Source organism: Xenopus tropicalis, chromosome 7 (assembly GCF_000004195.4).
Source record: "Xenopus tropicalis strain Nigerian chromosome 7, UCB_Xtro_10.0, whole genome shotgun sequence".
NCBI lineage: Eukaryota > Metazoa > Chordata > Amphibia > Anura > Pipidae > Xenopus > Xenopus tropicalis.
In genome coordinates, this window is record NC_030683.2 from 30641270 (window position 1) to 30661928 (window position 20659).

General features: G+C 41.9%; 1 protein-coding gene across 3 annotated transcripts in view; it reads left to right on the forward strand.

Annotated features, from left to right (window-relative positions):
* The first annotated feature begins 3093 nt into the window (after nucleotides 1-3093).
* Nucleotides 3094-20659, forward strand: part of LOC100495427 (solute carrier family 2, facilitated glucose transporter member 9) — a 29719-nt gene continuing 12153 nt past the window's right edge. The window contains exons 1-8 of one of the 3 annotated variants that reach the window (XM_002936772.5): nucleotides 3094-3184; nucleotides 4100-4145; nucleotides 4771-4949; nucleotides 11065-11163; nucleotides 12480-12640; nucleotides 14572-14696; nucleotides 16381-16526; nucleotides 17120-17252. In XM_002936772.5, the coding sequence (XP_002936818.2) occupies nucleotides 4905-4949; nucleotides 11065-11163; nucleotides 12480-12640; nucleotides 14572-14696; nucleotides 16381-16526; nucleotides 17120-17252 (709 nt within the window). In that variant the 5' untranslated portion in view covers nucleotides 3094-3184; nucleotides 4100-4145; nucleotides 4771-4904. Of the gene's footprint in view, nucleotides 3185-3210; nucleotides 3272-4099; nucleotides 4146-4770; nucleotides 4950-11064; nucleotides 11164-12479; nucleotides 12641-14571; nucleotides 14697-16380; nucleotides 16527-17119; nucleotides 17253-20659 lie in introns of those variants that run through there. The other 2 variants (XM_004915854.4, XM_004915855.4) reach the window with 2 other exon arrangements.

Consider the following 20659-nt stretch of genomic DNA (forward strand, 5'->3'; position numbering starts at 1 on the left):
AGCCACAAACATGAATGAATTTTATTGGAATTCCACGTGAAAGACCAATACAAAGTGGTGTACACGTGAGAAGTGGAACGAAAATCATACATGATTCCAAACATTTTTTACAAATAAATAACTGCAAAGTGGGGTGTGCGTAATTATTCAGCCCCTTTGGTCTGAGTGCAGTCAGTTGCCCATAGACATTGCCTGATGAGTGCTAATGACTAAATAGAGTGCACCTGTGTGTAATCTAATGTCAGTACAAATACAGCTGCTCTGTGACGGCCTCAGAGGTTGTCTAAGAGAATATTGGGAGCAACAACACCATGAAGTCCAAACAACACACCAGACAGGTCAGGGATAAAGTTATTGAGAAATTTAAAGCAGGCTTAGGCTACAAAAAGATTTCCAAAGCCTTGAACATCCCACGGAGCACTGTTCAAGCGATCATTCAGAAATGGAAGGAGTATGGCACAACTGTAAACCTACCAAGACAAGGCCGTCCACCTAAACTCACAGGCCGAACAAGGAGAGCGCTGATCAGAAATGCAGCCAAGAGGCCCATGGTGACTCTGGGGGAGCTGCAGAGATCTACAGCTCAGGTGGGGGAATCTGTCCATAGGACAACTATTAGTCGTGCACTGCACAAAGTTGGCCTTTATGGAAGAGTGGCAAGAAGAAAGCCATTGTTAACAGAAAACCATAAGAAGTCCCGTTTGCAGTTTGCCACAAGCCATGTGGGGGACACAGCAAACATTTGGAAGAAGGTGCTCTGGTCAGATGAGACCAAAATGGAACTTTTTGGCCAAAATGCAAAACGCTATGTGTGGCGGAAAACTAACACTGCACATCACTCTGAACACACCATCCCCACTGTCAAATATGGTGGTGGCAGCATCATGCTCTGGGGGTGCTTCTCTTCAGCAGGGACAGGGAAACTGGTCAGAGTTGATGGGAAGATGGATGGAGCCAAATACAGGGCAATCTTGGAAGAAAACCTCTTGGATTCTGCAAAAGACTTGAGACTGAGGCGGAGGTTCACCTTCCAGCAGGACAACGACCCTAAACATAAAGCCAGGGCAACAATGGAATGGTTTAAAACAAAACATATCCATGTGTTAGAATGGCCCAGTCACAGTCCAGATCTAAATCCAATGGAGAATCTGTGGCAAGATCTGAAAACTGCTGTTCACAAACGCTGTCCATCTAATCTGACTGAGCTGGAGCTGTTTTGCAAAGAAGAATGGGCAAGGATTTCAGTCTCTAGATGTGCAAAGCTGGTAGAGACATACCCTAAAAGACTGGCAGCTGGAATTGCAGCAAAAGGTGGTTCTACAAAGTATTGACTCAGGGGGCTGAATAATTACGCACACCCCACTTTGCAGTTATTTATTTGTAAAAAATGTTTGGAATCATGTATGATTTTCCTTCCACTTCTCACGTGTACACCACTTTGTATTGGTCTTTCACGTGGAATTCCAATAAAATTGATTCATGTCTGTGAATGTAATGTGACAAAATGTGGAAAAGTTCAAGGGGGCCGAATACTTTTGCAAGCCACTGTATTGTAAAGCTTTAAAGTTTGTTTTTTTTTATGGTTATATTTTTTTACTCAGCCCATATACTATTGATTTGGACTTTCTAAGTGCTTTCTAGTTACTAGGGTAATTAAGACCCAGCAACCAAACAACTGTTAAAGGGGTCTTCCATTCAAAATATTTTTTTTGCATAGTAAACAAAAGTATACATTCATTGAAAAGTTTCAGTCATTTTAAAGGAGAAGTAATGGTAACATCATAGGGGGGGGTACCAAGTTTTTAGGCACCTCCTAGTGATTCTAGCTGCCTACGTGCTACACCCAGACTGGCACTTCTTGAAAAGTGGCACTTCAAAAAATGCACCCGCCCAGAGTATTGTTTGCGCCGCCATCTTTACCCCCATCCCAAACCAGGTTTGCGTAGCTGCAGTGTGTGAGATTCTTGTACTGCTCATGCCCTTTACTAGAATTTGTCCAGGGGACACATGGGACTGGTCTGTTTTATATATATATATTCATAAACAATACAAAATGGAGACCAGATGCTAAATGTCTCAGAATACCTCTCCCTATATCACACAGGTATGGGACCTGTTATCCAGAATGCTCAGAACCTGGGTTTTTTTGGATTACTTTCCATAATTTGGATCTCCATACCTTAAGGCTACTAAAAATAATATAAAAATTAAATAAACCCAATAGGGCTGTTCTGCCCCCAATAAGGGGTAATTATATCTTAGTTGGGATCAAGTACAGGTACTGTTTTATTATTACAGAGAAAAGGGAATCATTTAACCATTAAATAAACCCAATAGGGCTGTTCTGCCCCCAATAAGGGGTAATTATATCTTAGTTGGGATCAAGTACAGGTACTGTTTTATTATTACAGAGAAAAGGGAATCATTTAACCATTAAATAAACCCAATAGGGCTGTTCTGCCCCCAATAAGGGGTAATTATATCTTAGTTGGGATCAAGTACAAGGTACTGTTTTATTATTACAGAGATAAAGGAAATCATTTCTAAAAATTATTTGATTAAAATGGAGTTCATGGGAGACGGCCTTGCCATTATTTGGAACTGGATAGCAAGTTTCTGGATAATGGGTCCCATACCCGTATTATGTGCATTTAGAAATAAATGATTTCATATATAAATAGAGGATGGGAGGCAGCCTTGCCATAATGCAGAGCTTTCTGGATAATTGGTTTCCGGATAATGGATCCCATGTCTGTATAATAAGTTTATTTTAAGGTAAAGTACCCCTTTAAAAACCCATGCGGGGAATGGGATTAGGGATGAATTTGGCAAGTAAAACGTCCATTTACACCAGAAAACAATGAATTCACAACATCACTTTTTATTTTACATCTCCCTGCGCCAAAATGTTGCCTTTTTTTCCAAGAAGTTGGTATGAATCAATTTTTCATTTCTTTTTTTTGGAATTTGACATTATTAACCCCAGCAAAATAGAATAAGGATTTTGACAATTCGCTGTTCATTTAACTCCATTAATGTTTCTAACTCCACCCTTGTGAATTCTGCCCCCCCCCCAGTCTAATGACCAATAGGAATCAGAGAACACTAATTCACATGGGATCACACACAGCATTTTCTCAACCCCTGACACCCACCAACCAGGAAACAGATGAATTCTTTGATGGTATTTCTAATATTGTCATTTTGTCTTCCTTTTCTCCCTGTTTAGACCTGCCTCTCACCCCCGTGTAAGGGGTCCTTAAACTCACCCGTGAGATTTCCATCATTGCCTCCTCACCCCTTTCAGTTAAATATGTTTAAATGGACCCAAATTAAATCTACATCCTGCACAGTTCAATTCATTTAGATGCTGGCTGCAGACTGCACTGATTTGTGTGCCGCCATGCAGTCTGTATCTGATTAACTGTGGCATGGCATTTTTTGGTGCTTCTGAAAATCCACGCTGAGGGCATCAGTACACATTAGGGGTTGCCACCTCACCCCTTTAACACTAAATTGACATCCTGCATGGCTAATTAATTAATTTAGAGGCATGCTGCAGACTGAACTGATTTATGTGCAGCCATGTAACTAGCATCTAAATGAATTGCTAACATGTATGTGAATGCAGGACCTGCTTGAGTGTGTGTGTGAGCCCTTAGGCTAATGCCAGATGAGGCGTAGGGCGTATATTTTCGGCAAGTGGAAAAAAGCTTGCCGGAAATCTTGCGTTTTTATGCGTATTTCGGCTACATGTGCCTGCACCTGAGCGTATTCCATTCATTTTGGTGCAGGCACATGGAGGAGGTGTAGGGTGGTATTTTCGCCAAACGTTTTTCTGCTTGCCAAAAATATCCGCCCTACGCCTCGTCTGGCATTAGCCTTAAGCTGCATACACATAAAATCCACAAGATAAGTCATTTGTAGTTAATCAGATACAGACCACATGAGGGCACACAAAGCAGTGCAGTCTGCAGCCAACATCTAACTAAGTCACGGTGGAGGATGTGGATTCAATATCTGCCCCCCGGTATTAAAGGGGTGAGGTGGCAACTTCACATGTATTCAACTCACATTTCTCTATTTCACATTTCTACAGAAATGCAAGGAAAAACTGCTGTAATGAAAGGCAAATGTGAAGGCAGGTGAGTACAAACAGGCAGAATATAATGGAATCAATCAGCAAATGCCTCTGTACAACAGCCCTGAAACTTGCCCCCCCAACCCCCTGCAGCATGGCACCCTGGGACATGGCCCTGACCTGGAACTTGTTTTTTCTTATCGTTTGTGTTGGAATAGTAGGGGTTTCTAACCTGCTGAACTACAACTTCATAAATGACTGGGGGCATTAAATTATATAGTTCTTTTGTGCTCTTATTTCTATTTTTCCAACCCACGTGGCTTAGGTCAACATGGCCAACTCTTGCACAGGTTGTTTTGTTCATAGAAAGTGACTGGAAGGAGCCTAATCTTTCCTTTTTATTTGCCTCTTGGACCTGTAAGGAAGCAGTAGTTTCAGAGCCGGGGTAATTACATTAACCTAGTAGAAACCCTACATACCATGTGTGCTGTGCCAAAGGTCACACTAATAATCCCCCTATAGAACGCCATGGCATACTTTGTAGCTGGGAAGCCAATAATGGTACATTCCTGTGACTCTCTCATTTCAATAGGTTTTTTTTTTTTTGTGATGTTAAATTCCAGCCTAACAAATTGATGGCTGTTCCCTCTGAGAAGTCGCATCATGTGATTTGCTGCCTTTCTCCACAGCATTTCAATCAGATAAGGGCTGATTACCAAGGAAAGGGCTGAGCGCTCTCTTCTCAATGGACAGTGGGACCAGTGGACTGAAGAAAGAGTTCTGCTCTCTCCCTCACTGCTGCTCCAACCTGCCGGCCCTGTAAATGGATAAAAAGAAGAGAGTGTTTGCTGCCAAGCAAGTGACAGGGGTAAGTCTCACAGTTTTGCAATTGGATTTAGTGCTGGTTCTACTGGGTTTAAGGGAAATGAGTATGGGCAGTACAGTGGGGCAATGGTTGGCATTACTGCCTTGCAGCACGGGGGACCTATGTTGGATTATAACCAGGCACCATCTGCAAGGCGTTTTTATGCCTCCCTGTGCTTGTGTGGGTTTCTTCCAGGTATCCTGGTTTCCTCCAGGAACGTTAATTGGTTCCATAGTGTGTAAATGTGATAGGGACTGTATGTTCCACTGTGGCAGGGACTAATGTGAATGATGTATAATCTCTGCAAAGCGCTGTGGAATGTGTTGGTACTTTATAAATAAAGAATTGTAGTAATGACTTGTTGCCTAAATTGCATGTGGCAGAGTGCCCAAATGTGGCTCTAGAAGAGGGCACTTTGGAGTAATTTATTGGACTTTATTTTGACCTGGGACACGAGGTATCTGAAGTGAGGAGCATACACTGAAAATTGCATTTATTTATATTTGTAAAAGTTGTTTTGGTGGCTCTAGGTATGGCAGGGGAGGGGTCTCAGTTCAGGGACACAGAGAGGATCCTGTGAGGTAAATCTGGAGTATAATTAGAGTAAAATAATTTATTTACTCCAGATAACCCTTGAATGGCAAATTTGCAGTCGCCGTAACACCAAAACGCACACTGGCTTCAGATTTTCTTTGTTGTGACCAAATTCATTTTATTCCACTTTTGTGGGTTGCCCTCATAGTGGTGTCCCCCAGGGCAACATGTTTGAGGGGAGGGGACAGTAGGTACAGTAGGGCACAATGGTGACAGTAGGGTAAATAACCATTTTGCTTTGTGTCAGTGCTGTCCAACCTGTGGTGGTGGTGTAGTTGTTGTTATTGCACAAATAGATATTCTTTCCCACTGGTAGCTGTGGTTCCACAACAACTGAAGAGTTGTACATTAGGATCAGTGTACCCTGGGCCCTTTCATCCCCAAAGGTGGCTCCAAGATTATGGTGCTGTTACCGGAACACCGTACCCTGGTGTGGCTCTAGACAGCAGTATAGGGCCCCTTGTGCATAACATGGCCTTCCAGAATTAGCTTTAGATTCAGTGCAACCTTTTATTAAACACAGTCAGTTATTACCCTGCTAGATGTGCATGTTATACATTCTTTTTTTTTTTTTTTTTTGCAAAGTTTTGCCACTGTGGAATAATTTGCAAAAGGTGAACATCCCCTTTAAAGCGACAGTTGTGCTGAGGTTGCCCCCTTTCCGTATTTCTATCCCCCATGTATAGTGGTTCTACCTATCTTCCTCTAAGGTGGCCCCTTCGCATACAGATTTATTCAAGCACATGGCAGACTGGTACCATTTGTCCATCAAAGTGGGTGACCCAATGGGACAACATTGGCCTGTACGCTGATCAATCAGATTAAAAATGTAGCCCGCTCAGGGCTTGCAGAGGCTCATGAGAAGAAAGGGTCTCCTTATGAATGAGTCAGTGACTATGTTCAACCAGGGTCAGTAATGTCTGCATTAGCCAGTGCTTGTCATATGATCATGTCAGCCACTCACATGTAGAGCTGCTTTATCCTTTACATTGATTTTCTCTCTCCCATTGGCCCATCACACATTCCAACCTTCCATCCTGTTCATGCTCAGCATATTCTCCCCTAAATTCTAATTATTCTCCTAAGGCAATGTGTGTGCAACTGTGCTCTCATTGTCTGATAGCAACACCATGACGTCTGTGTATATGTATATATACTGTATATTTTGGTCAGACTGTCCTTTAAGCACAGTTTAATCTGTATACGATGAACACTCCAGTCTTGTTTAACACTTTTTTGGTGCCAGTGGGTATTTGTCTAATTTGGATTTATGATGGTGCAAATAAAGTCTTGTGTTATAACTCTTTACTCTCCATTTAGTTCCAGGGCAGATGTACTGGGACCCTGGTGCATAAGGCCCCATTATCAAGCTTTGAGTCATAAGGTGCCAAACAACCTTAGTGCAGTTGGGGAGCAGGGACCCTGTGGAATAGGTAATGGTAGTGATAGTCGGAGCTGTCACAGCACATGCCTAGGAGACTGCGAGTTGGACAGGCCCAGAATTAGCATTATTTTGCTCCAATGAGGAGAGGTTGTGTGAAGTTAAAACTTCCCAGGTAATAGCCACTGTCTGGAAAGGGACTCTAGCAGTTTGCTTCCAATGGAGGGGGTCCATTTAACTAAGGTGTCTCTTTACTGATGAAAATATTCCTTCACACCATCCGGCCCAGATTTCTAAACTGTGTGCCCCTAGGCTAGACACCCCCCTCCCTTCCAAGAATCACTGGTGCCTAATTCTTTCTACGTCTATTATATATTTAGAACTTACAGTTCAGCAGTGCCAAACCTTTCCTCCTATGGCACAAGCTGAGAAAGGGCCACAATCTACTCCTCTGCAGCCGTCGTTATGGAAATAATTGCCCTCCACCCCCGCCGCCTTTCTACCAGTTATATTTTAATTTTGTTATACTTTTCCAGCAACAGATCATCCACTGCGGTTATATAATCCTTCATTAGATTCACTTGTCATCTGACTCTGCTTAGTATAATATTTGGCATTTGATACAAAAGAAATGTCCTAAACTCATTAGCCTTTTAGTTTGGCCTTTTTCTCTGCACTTATAAATAATACATTTTACTTCACTCTGATATTGATGTGGCCCAGTGATGCTAACCTATAAGGATAGTGTGATACAAACAGGAGAGCCAGGTCCCAATGGGAAGTGCCCCTGGAAATGTAACAGCTTTTTCAGTGAGTGTATTTATTAGCGAATAAGAGCCCCAATATATGGAAGTTCCTAGCTCCATATTATATGTATGTAATGAACTATTTTTAACACGGCCAGTGAAGTAACCTCCCTGAGTGTCAGCACACATGGTCAGTGAAGCATTACCTTGAATACTGTATAAATATCTGTGAATTGCTGCTGTCACCATATACTGACAGTGATAAGGCAGTAAGAGCCCCTTAAGAACCCGGTACCCAGTACCACCCCTCAAGGTTTGATGAGTTGAAGGATAGAGTTCTTGTTTATTAAGAGACTCTGATATCCAATACTGTCTGTAGGGGTTACATGTACTGTAATATATTACATGCCACTGAGAGGTCTTGGAGGCCACGGACTGCTGAGGGAACTCTAATGTAGAGTGAAAGTGTTACATTTATTTAATGAAAGGATCATCCCTTTAGTTTGCCTACAATAAAACTATTGCATCTTCACATACAGAGACTGTAAGGTCACATTCTTAGCTTCTTTTTAAACAGCAAGAACATTCTACACAGTCTTTACCTTGTGGCCACATCTTTGCTTTAACTATGAGCTTGATTTAGACCTTGATATTCAGCTTCTCCAACCGAACCCCAAATCCTTTGCAAAAGATTCTGCCGAAAACCATAACCACAGAATATACAAATTAGAAGGAGGAATCGTTAAAGAAACCCGTGCGCAAAGCATGAAGTGGGACATTTGAAACTTCCGTGTTTGTGTGACAAAATGTCACATGATTTTAGGGATTTGGATTTGGTTTGGCCAAAGGCATGGATTTGTCTGAATCTGAATCCTGCTGAAAAAGGCCAAATCTTGGCCTAATCTTGGCCTAATCCCAAACTGATTCTGGATTGGGTGCATCCCTAGGGTAAGTAATGCCAGGCTGAAGAGACACCTGAATTTTTTTTAATTAAGTGCCAACAGCCATTGTCCTAGAGCTTATAATAAGGGAAAGGGCACGTGGGAGTTTTCATTGACTTTGCCCTCTGTGTATTTATAGTAGCCCAAATACACAACTCAAAAACAGCCAAACACTGAAGGATCTTTAGGTGGGAACCATCTAATAAACACTTGAACAAACCCTTTCAGCCAGTAGAATACCTAGGAGTTGCTGGGCTCCATAACAAAATGGTTTCAGAGCCCCCCTAAACTTTGTGAAGAAGACACTTGCCATAAACATATATTGGAACTACGTAACGGCCAGTGCTCTTCTGGGTCCCTCAGCTGTCGCAGGGTTTGCTTCTTCCTTATAAGGAGTCTAAAGGGGAATAACCAAATCTCTCTAAAAATTAAAAACAAAAGTTGGTGAGCCTTAAGGCTACACCGCCAGTATTAATCAATATTTGTATGGAAGCTGTATGTTTCATATACATACACTTTACAACACTAATTTATGTGTTGGGTCCTTTATAAATATGTGTTAGTAATGTAATGACTAATATAATATACTGCCAACCCTGGGGCCCCCACTCCAGTCCGCCGCCCTTCACCCACCATGGGCACCACCCTTACACAGCGCGCATCGCCAATAGTCAGGCAGGGATTGGGTTGGTGGAGCTTATCGGGTTTTTTCCCAGTGTCCTGATAGCCCAGTCCGATCCTGATGTTGTCCAATAGCACATACCACATTGGGAATGTTATATATAAGACAGAATCAACACTATATAATACCTGCTAAATACAGACAGATTATTATTATTATTTATTTATAAAGCACCAACATATTCCGCAGTGCTGTACAATAAGTGGGTTTCATACATTGAACATACAGAATAACAAAGCAATCAATAACCCATACAAGGGGTGAAGAGGGCCCTGCCCAAAAGAGCTTACAATCTACAAGGAGAAAGGGTTGAGACACACAGAAGAGCCAAATCCATGAAAAATGCAATTTCATTAAAAAAATTCTAGAACATAATATTTCAGTAGAATTCTGCCTGCCCCTCTTCCTTTCCCCCGAGTACATTCAGGATTCCCTTCTCAGCAGCATCATATACGCATCAGAGAACCCTTTGATCTATAACCTAGCAAGCCTTGCAAAAAATAAGGACAGAGTCTCTCTTTTTAGAGGAAGCTTAACCAGTCATAACTCGCTTACTTGATTAGTACGGCTCCCAGGAGAGCGACCATTGCCTGCTGAGCTGTACATCAGAGGAGCACAGCACTGCTGAGAAGAGCATTTAGAAGGTGCTTAGTGGCCACGTACAATGGGGGTGATAGGTAAACCAGCACAGAACTTTCCAAGGTTTAATACATTTAGATTAAACAAAAAATTATTTATATTAAGGAATTTTAAAATATATTGTATAAAAATGTATCACTACTTCGTCCACTGTGGAGATTGAAACAGGCTGCATGCTAGTTTGTATATATGCTCAGAACTATTAGTATTCTATTAAACCAGTGGTTCTGGATGCAGATTTGGCCACATAGCTGGGACTATATGTAGTCATTTGCATGTCTCCGCCTATAATTCTTAAAATAAAAATGAAAGCCTCTCATTCTTGGTTTTGTGTCAGTGCAGTGAATACGTTCTGCTTTGAGAAGGCCCTCTGAGCTTGTCTTGCCTTGGAGAAGGGCTCTTTGGCTTCTTTTAGCCCCTCTCTCCCTAACCAGTATGGTTCTTTTGCATCATTGTTAAAGTCAAGGGTATAAATGGACCCTCAGTAATTCTGGACCTTTAGTTGCCTTGGCATAAACCAAAGATGGGCTTAGATTTTTTTAGGCCAGTGATCCCCCAACAGTAGTGCATGAACAATATGTAGCTCTCCACCTCCTTTGATTTTGCTCTGTGTCCTTAAAATAGGTGCCTATTTTTGGCTTGGAGATGAGTTTTGGAAGCAGAGCCTCCAGCAAGCCTCACGGGGCTACCCAATAGCCAATCACAGCCCTTATTTTGCATCCTCAAGGAACATTTTTCATGCTTATGTGGCTCGCTAACACTCTGTACTCATGAGTGTGGCTCACAAGGATGGGGTTCCCAGATTTAGACTGAGCAGTTGTGACTTATCTGCTTGACTCTGCCAGAATTTAATTTCTAGCCATAAAGCAACGCTGAATTGCTGTTCGATTTGCTAATAAAGTTGAAACCTTTGTATAAGCGCTAGGAACTGATTTCCTATGAGAACATAAAAACGTAACAGAAATATTTTTCATATTTAAATAACTATTCCCAGCTGTAATCAGACATGAATGTATTCTGGTGATTGTGTAGTTTTAGAAGCAACAAGAAGCGGAGTCCTTTGCCTCTGATCATTTGCTCTCAGAACATATTTAGTGTAACTTACAGGTTTTTACTCATTCTGCTTTTTTTGAAGAACCTGACGTTTTCGCTATTGGCCGTTTCCTTGCTTTCCTCATTTGGATCCTCTATGCTGTATGGATACAACTTAGCTGTAGTCAACTCTCCTTCTGAGGTAAGAAACTAAAGTGCATATTGTCCTAGGACACTGAGTTGGTCTGACTGTGGGCACTCTATTAATAACAGAGTCTATTGTAGCCATTAAGGACTGTTTTTATAATAATCTTGTACAGAAACCACAGTTAAACATTTAACCTGATGCCAATGTCATTAATGGAAATTTTTTTCCAGAAAAGGTGGCAACCAAACCTGTGTTCCCAGCATTGGACTGAGGTGTCTGGGGCCCACTGAAAACTGTCACTTCTAAAGCCCCCCCCCTAGCTGCCAAGGCCCCCCCACTACATACCTTTAGCTCTCTGCTAACATCTGGCTGTCTACAAACCACCCAGGTCCTGGGCAGACAACGAGCCTGGTGCAATGGGCCCCACCAGGATTTCTCCCAATGTGCCAGCATGGCAGCCCAACCTTGTATGCTCCTAACAGGTATCAGTAGGGGGACTGACAGCCTCAGGACCACCGTGGGGGAAACTGTTGTCTAAGGTCCTTTGATTTTTGAACTGAATAAGGGGGGCCAGCCACATTAAAATGATCAACTTTGGTAACTTCCTTGACTTGCCTAGAAACTTACGTAACTAGACCCCCTCACCAAAGGGGCCCAATGGTATCATAATCTGATTTCTACCCTGTAGCAAAAAGTGATTTAGGGCATACCTTCATCTACTTTGTCTGTTTTCATTGAAAATTGTAGCTGTTTTTTTCCTCTTTTATGTTAAATATGTAGCACATAGATAAAAATACTACTACTACTGCACCTAAGCTGGCTTTGATATGGAAGGTACAAAGACAACCAATAAAACATTGCACTATTTTGCATAGACAGTAGAATGAACATCATGTAGAGCAGTGATCCCCAACCAGTGGCTCAGGGGCAACATGTTGCTCCCCAACCCCTTGGATGTTGCTCTCAGTGCCCCCAAACCAGGGAGTTATTTTTGAATTCCTGACTTGGGGGCAAGTTTTGGTTGAATAAAAACAAGATTTACTACCAAATAAAGCCTCCTGTAAGCTGATAGTGTGCATAGAGGCTGCATAATAGCCAATCACTGCCCTTATTTGGCACCTCCATGAACTTTTATGGTGCTTGTGTTGCTTCCCAAGTCTTTTTATATTTGACTGTGGCTCACAAGTAAGAAAGGTTGGGGATCCCTGATGTAGAGGAATGTTTGTGTCTATAACTGCCAGTGGCGCCTATTCCCCTGGTGGTATTTGTATTTACCTGGACAGAGTAGGGTGCTAATTGTAGTTCTGCAGCAGCTCGTCTCTAGTGATTTTCGCTCTCTAAATCTCCTCTTTCTCATCTGAATTTTTCAGTATATAAAAGCTTTTTACAATACAACATGGAACCAACGATATGGGGAAGCACTTGAACAAAGTCCATTGACGCTCATGTACTCTCTGACTGTGTCAGTCTTTGCTCTGGGAGGAATGCTTGGCTCTCTGCTGGTTGGAATCCTGGTGTCCAGGTTTGGAAGGTGAGAACATGCAGTTATTAAGCAGCACGTATTCCATAAATCTGTCACAATGTGATGCGCAGGGTGCAACCTTTGTTTTATCTCTGTTTCTGACCTCGGACCTCTGACAGCTGATGTCTCCACTAAGGCAAGTAAAATGGCAATGATCCCCAACCAGTGGCTCACTAGTACCATGGTTGCTCACCAAGCCATTGGATGTTGCTCCCAATGGCCTCAATGCAGGTGCTTAGTTTTAAATGCCTAGCTTAAAGGCAAGCTTTAGTTGAGGAACATGTACTGCCAAACCCAGACTCCTGTAGGCCACCAATACACATAGGGGCGACCAATAGCCAGTTACAGTCCATATTTTGCAGGAATGTTTTACATGCTTGTGGTTCTCTCCAACTTTTTTGACGTGTAAATGTGGCTCTTGGGGGGAAAAAGGTTGGGGACCCCTGCAACATGGGGACTTGCATTTGCAGGTATTAGGGAAAATGTGCAAAGAAGTGCACCGTGCAAGCAATACTGTACTCTATGTAATGGAAAAATGGATAATATTCTCTAAGGGTATATGAAATACAGTGTGAGGGCCTATACTGGTTCAGCTCCAGTCTTAAAACTGGGGATTTTGGCTCACTGCACTTTCCTAATAACAATATATCTGTATGCTGACAACATATTGTGTCTAGCCGAGCAGAATATAGTTTACTCCAACCTCATCCAAGGCTGCCTGCTATCAACATCCCAGATTAACCACTTTCTCACTCTATTAACCCAGGCCTTCTGATTTACATAATGTCTTTCTCTTAATGGCAAGAGGTTGCCATTGTAGATAATAACAGTTTATGCCGTTCTTTTTTTTTTATCAGCTTAAGCCTTATGTTTGCCTTAACATGTTTTCTTTCACCGCAGAGCATTTTAATATTTAACAATAAGTACATGAGAGATTATGGCTTGTTCTGAAACCAAGGTAACTGAATGATCTCTTTCAGATGTGTTTAGATTTGTTTGCAAAAGGGTTGCCAAGTCTGAACAACAGGTTGTATGTATTTATTCAATCAATATGCCGTAAAAGGCATGTACTGTTTCACATAGCACTACAATTATTTTACTTGGGAAATCTGGTGTGTGTAGGAAAAAATTCCCTCCACCCACATGGATGATATTAGAATGAAGTCGAGAATGTCTACTGCTGGGGACACCAGCCACAAAGAGTGTTTATAAGGAAGGAATAATATGTTGGTATAGGTACTAATGCCTATTATTACTCTATGCAATAATTGTATGATATAGTGAGACTCCAAGATGTACAGAGTGCTGCCCCTCTACAACAAGAGAAAACTGTGGGGTGCTGGGGGCTGTTAAACACACAAGGATAACCAGTGGGTATTTTGAGGAGCATTATGTCGGGTTGTCTCTTTATCATGACCCTGCCTCTATGGTCTCCACTTTTGTTCCGGAGCCTTTCTGTGGACAAAATTGGCCTTTGTTTTCAGTAGCTTTTCTATTGGTGGTCCTTTATAATGAAAATAGTTGCACAAATAAGTGCACTGTTGTATATAATTACCTAAAAGAACATACAATTACGTTGGAATTAATGTGATTTCTTGGACAACTTTAACACTTAAATGGTTAATGTTACATAGAAGTGCACAGACATAAGAGCAACAAAGAGTGAATTGAAGCTAAAAGAAAAAGAAACACTACCCTCTGTCATTTCTGAGTTCCTGGAATGGTCAAATGCAAGACGTTAGGAATTAATTTTAACTTAATTACGGCTAGCTTAATTATATAGTAGTAGTTTAGCTTTGCCTCAATGAAGTGTAAATGGGAAATGAAATTTTAGAGGGCTGGTTACTTAATTGGAGTGTCCAGAACTTAGATCCGTGAGGGTGGTGATATTTTTTTTCCTGATACACACTAAAGTGCAGGTTCTCTGTATTGTGTTGCAGGAAAGGCACGATAATAAGGAGCACTCCCTTGGTCTTTGTTGCTGGCGGCTTGATGGGACTCAGTCGCATCTTTTCATCCCCAGAGATGGTAATCATTGGGAGGTTCATTACTGGCATCCACTCAGGTATGAGATCAAAAGATAGTGACCAATTCATATAATTCTACCCAATCGTAACATATGCACTCATTATCTTCTGTCACATGTCCTCTTTCTCTAAATTAATGTAGGTCTTTTCCTCTCAGGTCTTGTTTCTAGCTGCCATTTTACACACTCCCCCTTCTACTCTGTATGTGCATACCCTTAAGCTTCAAGAAATGTACTTAATTCACACCAAACAGGTCACATAATTCTTTAGACCTGACTGGCCATCTGATTTCTCTTCTCTTGGATGAGGCAGTCAGTCTCACTCTTTAAATCCTTATATTTTGCCCCATATATTGTGCCATATTTTGCTGCCCCATGCCCCCTGTGTGTGCCATATTCTGCCTGTCTCATGCCCCCTGTGTGCGTGCCATACTCTGCCTGCCCCATGCTGCCTGTGTGTGCCATACTCTGCCTGCCCCATGCTGCCTGTGTGTGCCATACTCTGCCTGCCCCATGCTGCCTGTGTGTGCCATACTCTGCCTGCCCCATGCTGCCTGTGTGTGCCATACTCTGCCTGCCCCATGCTGCCTGTGTGTGCCATACTCTGCCTGCCCCCATGCTGCCTGTGTGTGCCATACTCTGCCTGCCCCATGCTGCCTGTGTGTGCCATACTCTGCCTGCCCCATGCTGCCTGTGTGTGCCATACTGTGCCATACTCTGCCTGCCCCATGCTGCCTGTGTGTGCCATACTGTGCCATACTCTACCTGCCCTACCCTGTCTGTCTGTGTGTGCCATACTCTGCCTGCCCTACCCTGTCTGTCTGTGTGTGCCATACTCTGCCTGCCCTACCCTGTCTGTCTGTGTGTGCCATACTCTGCCTGCCCTACCCTGTCTGTCTGTGTGTGCCATACTCTGCCTGCCCTACCCTGTCTGTCTGTGTGTGCCATACTCTGCCTGCCCTACCCTGTCTGTCTGTGTGTGCCATACTCTGCCTGCCCTACCCTGTCTGTCTGTGTGTGCCATACTCTGCCTGCCCTATGCTGCCTGTGTGTGCCATACTCTGCCTGCCCTATGCTGCCTGTGTGTGCCATACTCTGCCTGCCCTATGCTGCCCGTGTGTGCCATACTCTGCCTGCCCTATGCTGCCCGTGTGTGCCATACTCTGCCTGCCCTATGCTGCCCCTGTGTTCCATATTCTGCCTGCCCTATGCCATCTGTGTGTGCCATACTCTGCCTGCCCTATGCCATCTGTGTGTGCCATACTCTGCCTGCCCTACCCTGTCTGTCTGTGTGTGCCATACTCTGCCTGCCCTATGCTGCCTGTGGGAGGAGAAGCTGGCAGGGGTCCCTAAGGTGTGTAATTTTATGCTGGGGGTTGCTGTGCTACCCACAGGGGAGGCATATGGATTTAAGGGTGTGGCTTAATATGACATAATAAACTTCTTTCACGCATGAATGAAAAGTGATATTTAAAAAATTGGCCCTTGGTACCACTGAAGTTGGACAGCACTGCTATATAGGGTGTGGTTTAGGTCTATTTTTCATGCTATCTCCCTCTTAATTTTTGCACCTTGTTATCCAACTACATTTTGCCAAGCTTATAATATTTGCTAGGCTTTTGCGTTTTTTCTCCAAACCTAACTGGTAAATAGATAACCTGTTTTCAGTTTGAGTATTTTCATATTTTCCACAAAACCCTTTTATTTTGAATTTTATTTTTAGGTATTTCTCTCAGTGTGGTACCCATGTATTTAGGAGAAATTTCACCAAAGAACTTGCGAGGGCTTTTAGGACTAGTGCCAAGTATTTTCATTTGCTTGGGCGTATTTTCTGCACAGGTTTTGGGTCTCCCCGAGCTCTTGGGACAGGTTAGTACAACATTGTTTTTATTTTACTATTTTTTTAGTTCCCTGATTTCTGCTATAACTTCTAAGGTTGCCCTTTTGGAGACAATAATAAATGAAAATAATAAATATCTTTTGCCAAAGTCTTTTGCAGCAAGTCATTTGTGCACCCCAAATGGCAAAATCTTTGCTGTTAGTGTAGTTTTTAATGCTTGACAGCAGGACCCTTTTTGAAGGGTCTAAAGGAAGAAAACATTTAATAAATCAGGAATATCTAAGCTGTGGCTCTCTAGAAGGTTGGACATTGCTGATGTAGGTATTAATGTACAAATGCAGCCAGCAAGTTTTCACATATTGTCTCATTATGTCCAGACACCATTTTTGGAGTGCCTCCAGATGGTGCTAGAGTGCAAAGACTTGCCAGCAAACCACAATAGAAAACACCATAGACCATATGACCCCCGGGGGTAACTGGAAGAGACATAACACAACAACATGGGAAAGGATCTTGGCTGTATTTGTATATCTGTTTATTTAATCACATCTCTTCTTTGTTTCACATTAAATGTTCTTTCAAATATCAGAAATCTGTAATGAGTGCTTCATTTTTATTACAGGATGAAACATGGCCCCTTTTCCTTTCCCTGGTTGTGGTACCTACCTTTGTGCAGCTTGTGCTCCTGCCTTGGTTTCCAGAAAGCCCTCGTTACCTTCTCATTGACAAAAGCAATGTGCATGGCACTATAGATGGTGAGTAAAATACAAGGAGTTGGTAAATGCTGAGCTGAACCTAGATAATATACACATTGGGGCTGATTTACTAATCCACGAATCCGAATCCCGAATGGGAAAAAATCGGATTGGAAACGAGCATTTTGCGACTTTTTCGTATTTTTTGCGATTTTTTTTTCGTCACCGTCGCAACTTTTTCGTAGCCGTTATGACTTTCGTGAATTGTCGCGACTTTTTCATAGCCATTATGACTATCGTGAATTGTCGCGACTTTTTCATAGCCATTATGACTTTCGTGAATTGTCGCGACTTTTGCATAGCCATTATGACTTTCGTGAATTGTCGCAACAATAATATACAAGGAGTTGGTAAATGCTGAGCTGAACCTAGATAATATACACATTGGGGCTGATTTACTAATCCACGAATCCGAATCCCGAATGGGAAAAAATCGGATTGGAAACGAGCATTTTGCGACTTTTTCGTATTTTTGCGATTTTTTTCGTCACCGTCGCAACTTTTTCATAGCCGTTATGACTTTCGTGAATTGTCACGACTTTTTCATAGCCATTATGACTATCGTGAATTGTCGCAACTTTTTCATAGCCATTATGGCTTTCGTGAATTGTCGCGACTTTTGCATAGCCATTATGACTTATTCATATTGAGCGCTCGAAAAATTTGCGACAATTCGCGAAAAAGTCGCAAAATACCGATCATGACGTTCGTGGATTAGTAAATGTGCCCCATTGGGTCATTGATTTTAGACACTGTTGGGTCTATCTGTAAGTGCAGTGAACGGCAATCCCAGGTAGTGATGAGCATTTTTTTCGCCAGGTGAAATTCTGCATTTTGCCATTGTTTTGCAAAACTTTCACGAAATTTCGCAAATGTTTCCATAGTTTCGCTAATTTTTTGGCAAAGTGAAACATAACAGATTTGCTCATCATTAAAAAAGGACCCCTTTGTGATGTTATTACAGTTAGCACAGTTCAGGCAAGGGAAAGTGCCAAATTTGGGTTCTCAAAGAAACATTTGTTTCTGTTTTAAAGGCCCAATATCGGTTGTAAGGGATTAATCGCTAAAATTTCTGCCACGATGGTATGCAATTAACAGGACTTCATGTAGCGCATGAATTTTATGGCGAATTTTATGGCGAAGCAAAACTGAACAGATTCGCTCATCACTATTTGCTAATAAAAATTAATCTCATGTCTCCCTTCTTTTCTTTTTTTCTCCTGCGTTCCTGTTTTGGGATAGTTGTGTTATCAATAACTTTTCTGGATAACCCCATTCTGCAAGTCTCCGTTGCATCTCACAAAGCCTTTGGTTCCTCTGTCATGGGGTCTGACGCAATACTCCTTACTCTCATATACTGAGTTTTTTCAGTTCCAATAATTTTCTGTATTTTGTTCTTTACTGCTGCCCATATATCTGGACATGGGTCTGGTTAAACCATTTCTTTAAGATGTTTTAGGGTCAATCACAAAATACTTTTTGCCATTACGTAAATTGTGTTTTTTGGTGCTTTGATATTTTTTTAGCACAAATAGGAACTAGTGGTAAACGTAAATGAAACCTCTAAAAATGGCAGCCCTCTTATCTGTAGCCCATCTTATGTAGTTTGTGCTCAGCCCTGGGAGTTTAAATGAAAACAACAAATGTTTTATAGCCCCTCAGTGCCTTTATAGGGTTATAGAACTCTAAAGTCTATAATACTAGATAACCACTCTCTGCTGAATAGGACTTTCCAATGGTCAATGGAACTGCCACTCTTCGTTTCCCAGACTGCTACCCATTAGCCAACTTGAACCTTTCCAACTCAGTTGTGGTGGTCTTTTACTGAACGCTTGCTTCTTAAAGAAGTGTTTTAAAGTAATAAAAATATAATATACTGTTGCCCTGCACTGATAAAACTGGTGTGTTTGCTACAGAAATGCTACAGCTAAATGCTGTGTAGCCATGGGGGCAGCCATTCAAGCACAGGTTACATAGCAGATAACAGATAAGCTCTGTAGAATATAATGGGGTTTTATCTGTTATCTGCTAAATTACCTGTGCCTTTTCTCCTCTGAATGGCTTCCCTCATGGTTACACATCAGCTTTGTTTATATAAACTATCATAGTCTCATCAGTTGTACTGGTGCAGGGAAACAGTACTTAATATTGTAAATAGTACCATACTTTTTATTCACTTTTTGGCGTTACTGTTCCTTTAATCTCTAAGAAAGTTTTCCCTTGAACTCCTTGTTTTTTTTCCCAGCCTTGCGCTAGTTTCTCTTCAGCTGTCAGAAGATCAAGCTTTAGCAGGAAATCATTAGCCGGCCATCACAATACAACTGTTTGATAATGTTTGCATTACAATCTGGACTTTTGCTGTCTTGTCCTGTGACAGGATATTTTTTTCCCTTTGAAGCCTTGCTCTAGCTTCCTTCAGTAGCCTTTAAGCGCTTTGAAAGATGAATGTGTGATTTCCTTAGCAGTCTTGTCTTTCACTTTGATTGCCTCCCTCGGGGAAGGAAAGGTACCTGTGGCCTCCTCTCTCTCACTCTTCTTTCTGTCGGCTTGTTGGATGGCCCAGCACACACAAAGCAATGATCATTTGATACCCAGACAACGCTGCAACCCATTATAATGACTCATAATCAACAGACTGAAAGGAGGGAGAAAACCAAATGGGCAGGGATTTTAGCACTTTATCTTTGGTATGATTATTTGGACAGATTTCCTTTTTTCCAAATGCAGTCGATATTATTATTGCGATGCATAATCTGATGCTTGAACTGCATTTCTATTAATAAAAGATGTCACAGTTAAATAGCTAACAATAGATATATTTTGACTACTTGGGGACGTTTTTAATTTTCAAAATGCAACATACAAGGATAAAGTGATTTGGAAAAAATAATTGCTATTCTATAGATACCTAAAACAGCATAAACAGCTATGCAACTTTACTGAGCTCATCGTACATGGATAAGGGTCTCTCACCAACACACACAATGGGGGCTCATTTATAAACACTGGGCGAATTTGCACCTGGGCAGTAACCCATAGCAACCAATCAATAGTTACATTTTTCCAGCCAGCTGCAGGCTGAACACTGAAAGCAATCATCTGATTGGTTGCCATGAGTCACTGCTCAGGTGTAAATTTGCCCAGTGTTTATAAATGACTGCCACTGTGTTCATAGGAATTACATTCTTTGATCTAAACACTCCCTTCTTATTTCTGCAACTTTCTTGGTATCCTCCTCTATAACACCTTCCTTCTTTCTCCTGATTTTCCTTCCCTTGCCTTCTTCATTTAGCCCCCATGCTTCAACATTCTCTGCTCCCCATTGCTGCCTACAGTGCATCTTGCCTGGACTGAGATTCAAAATAAATCCTGGCATTAAGTACACAAAGGACCAAACAGCGTCACAC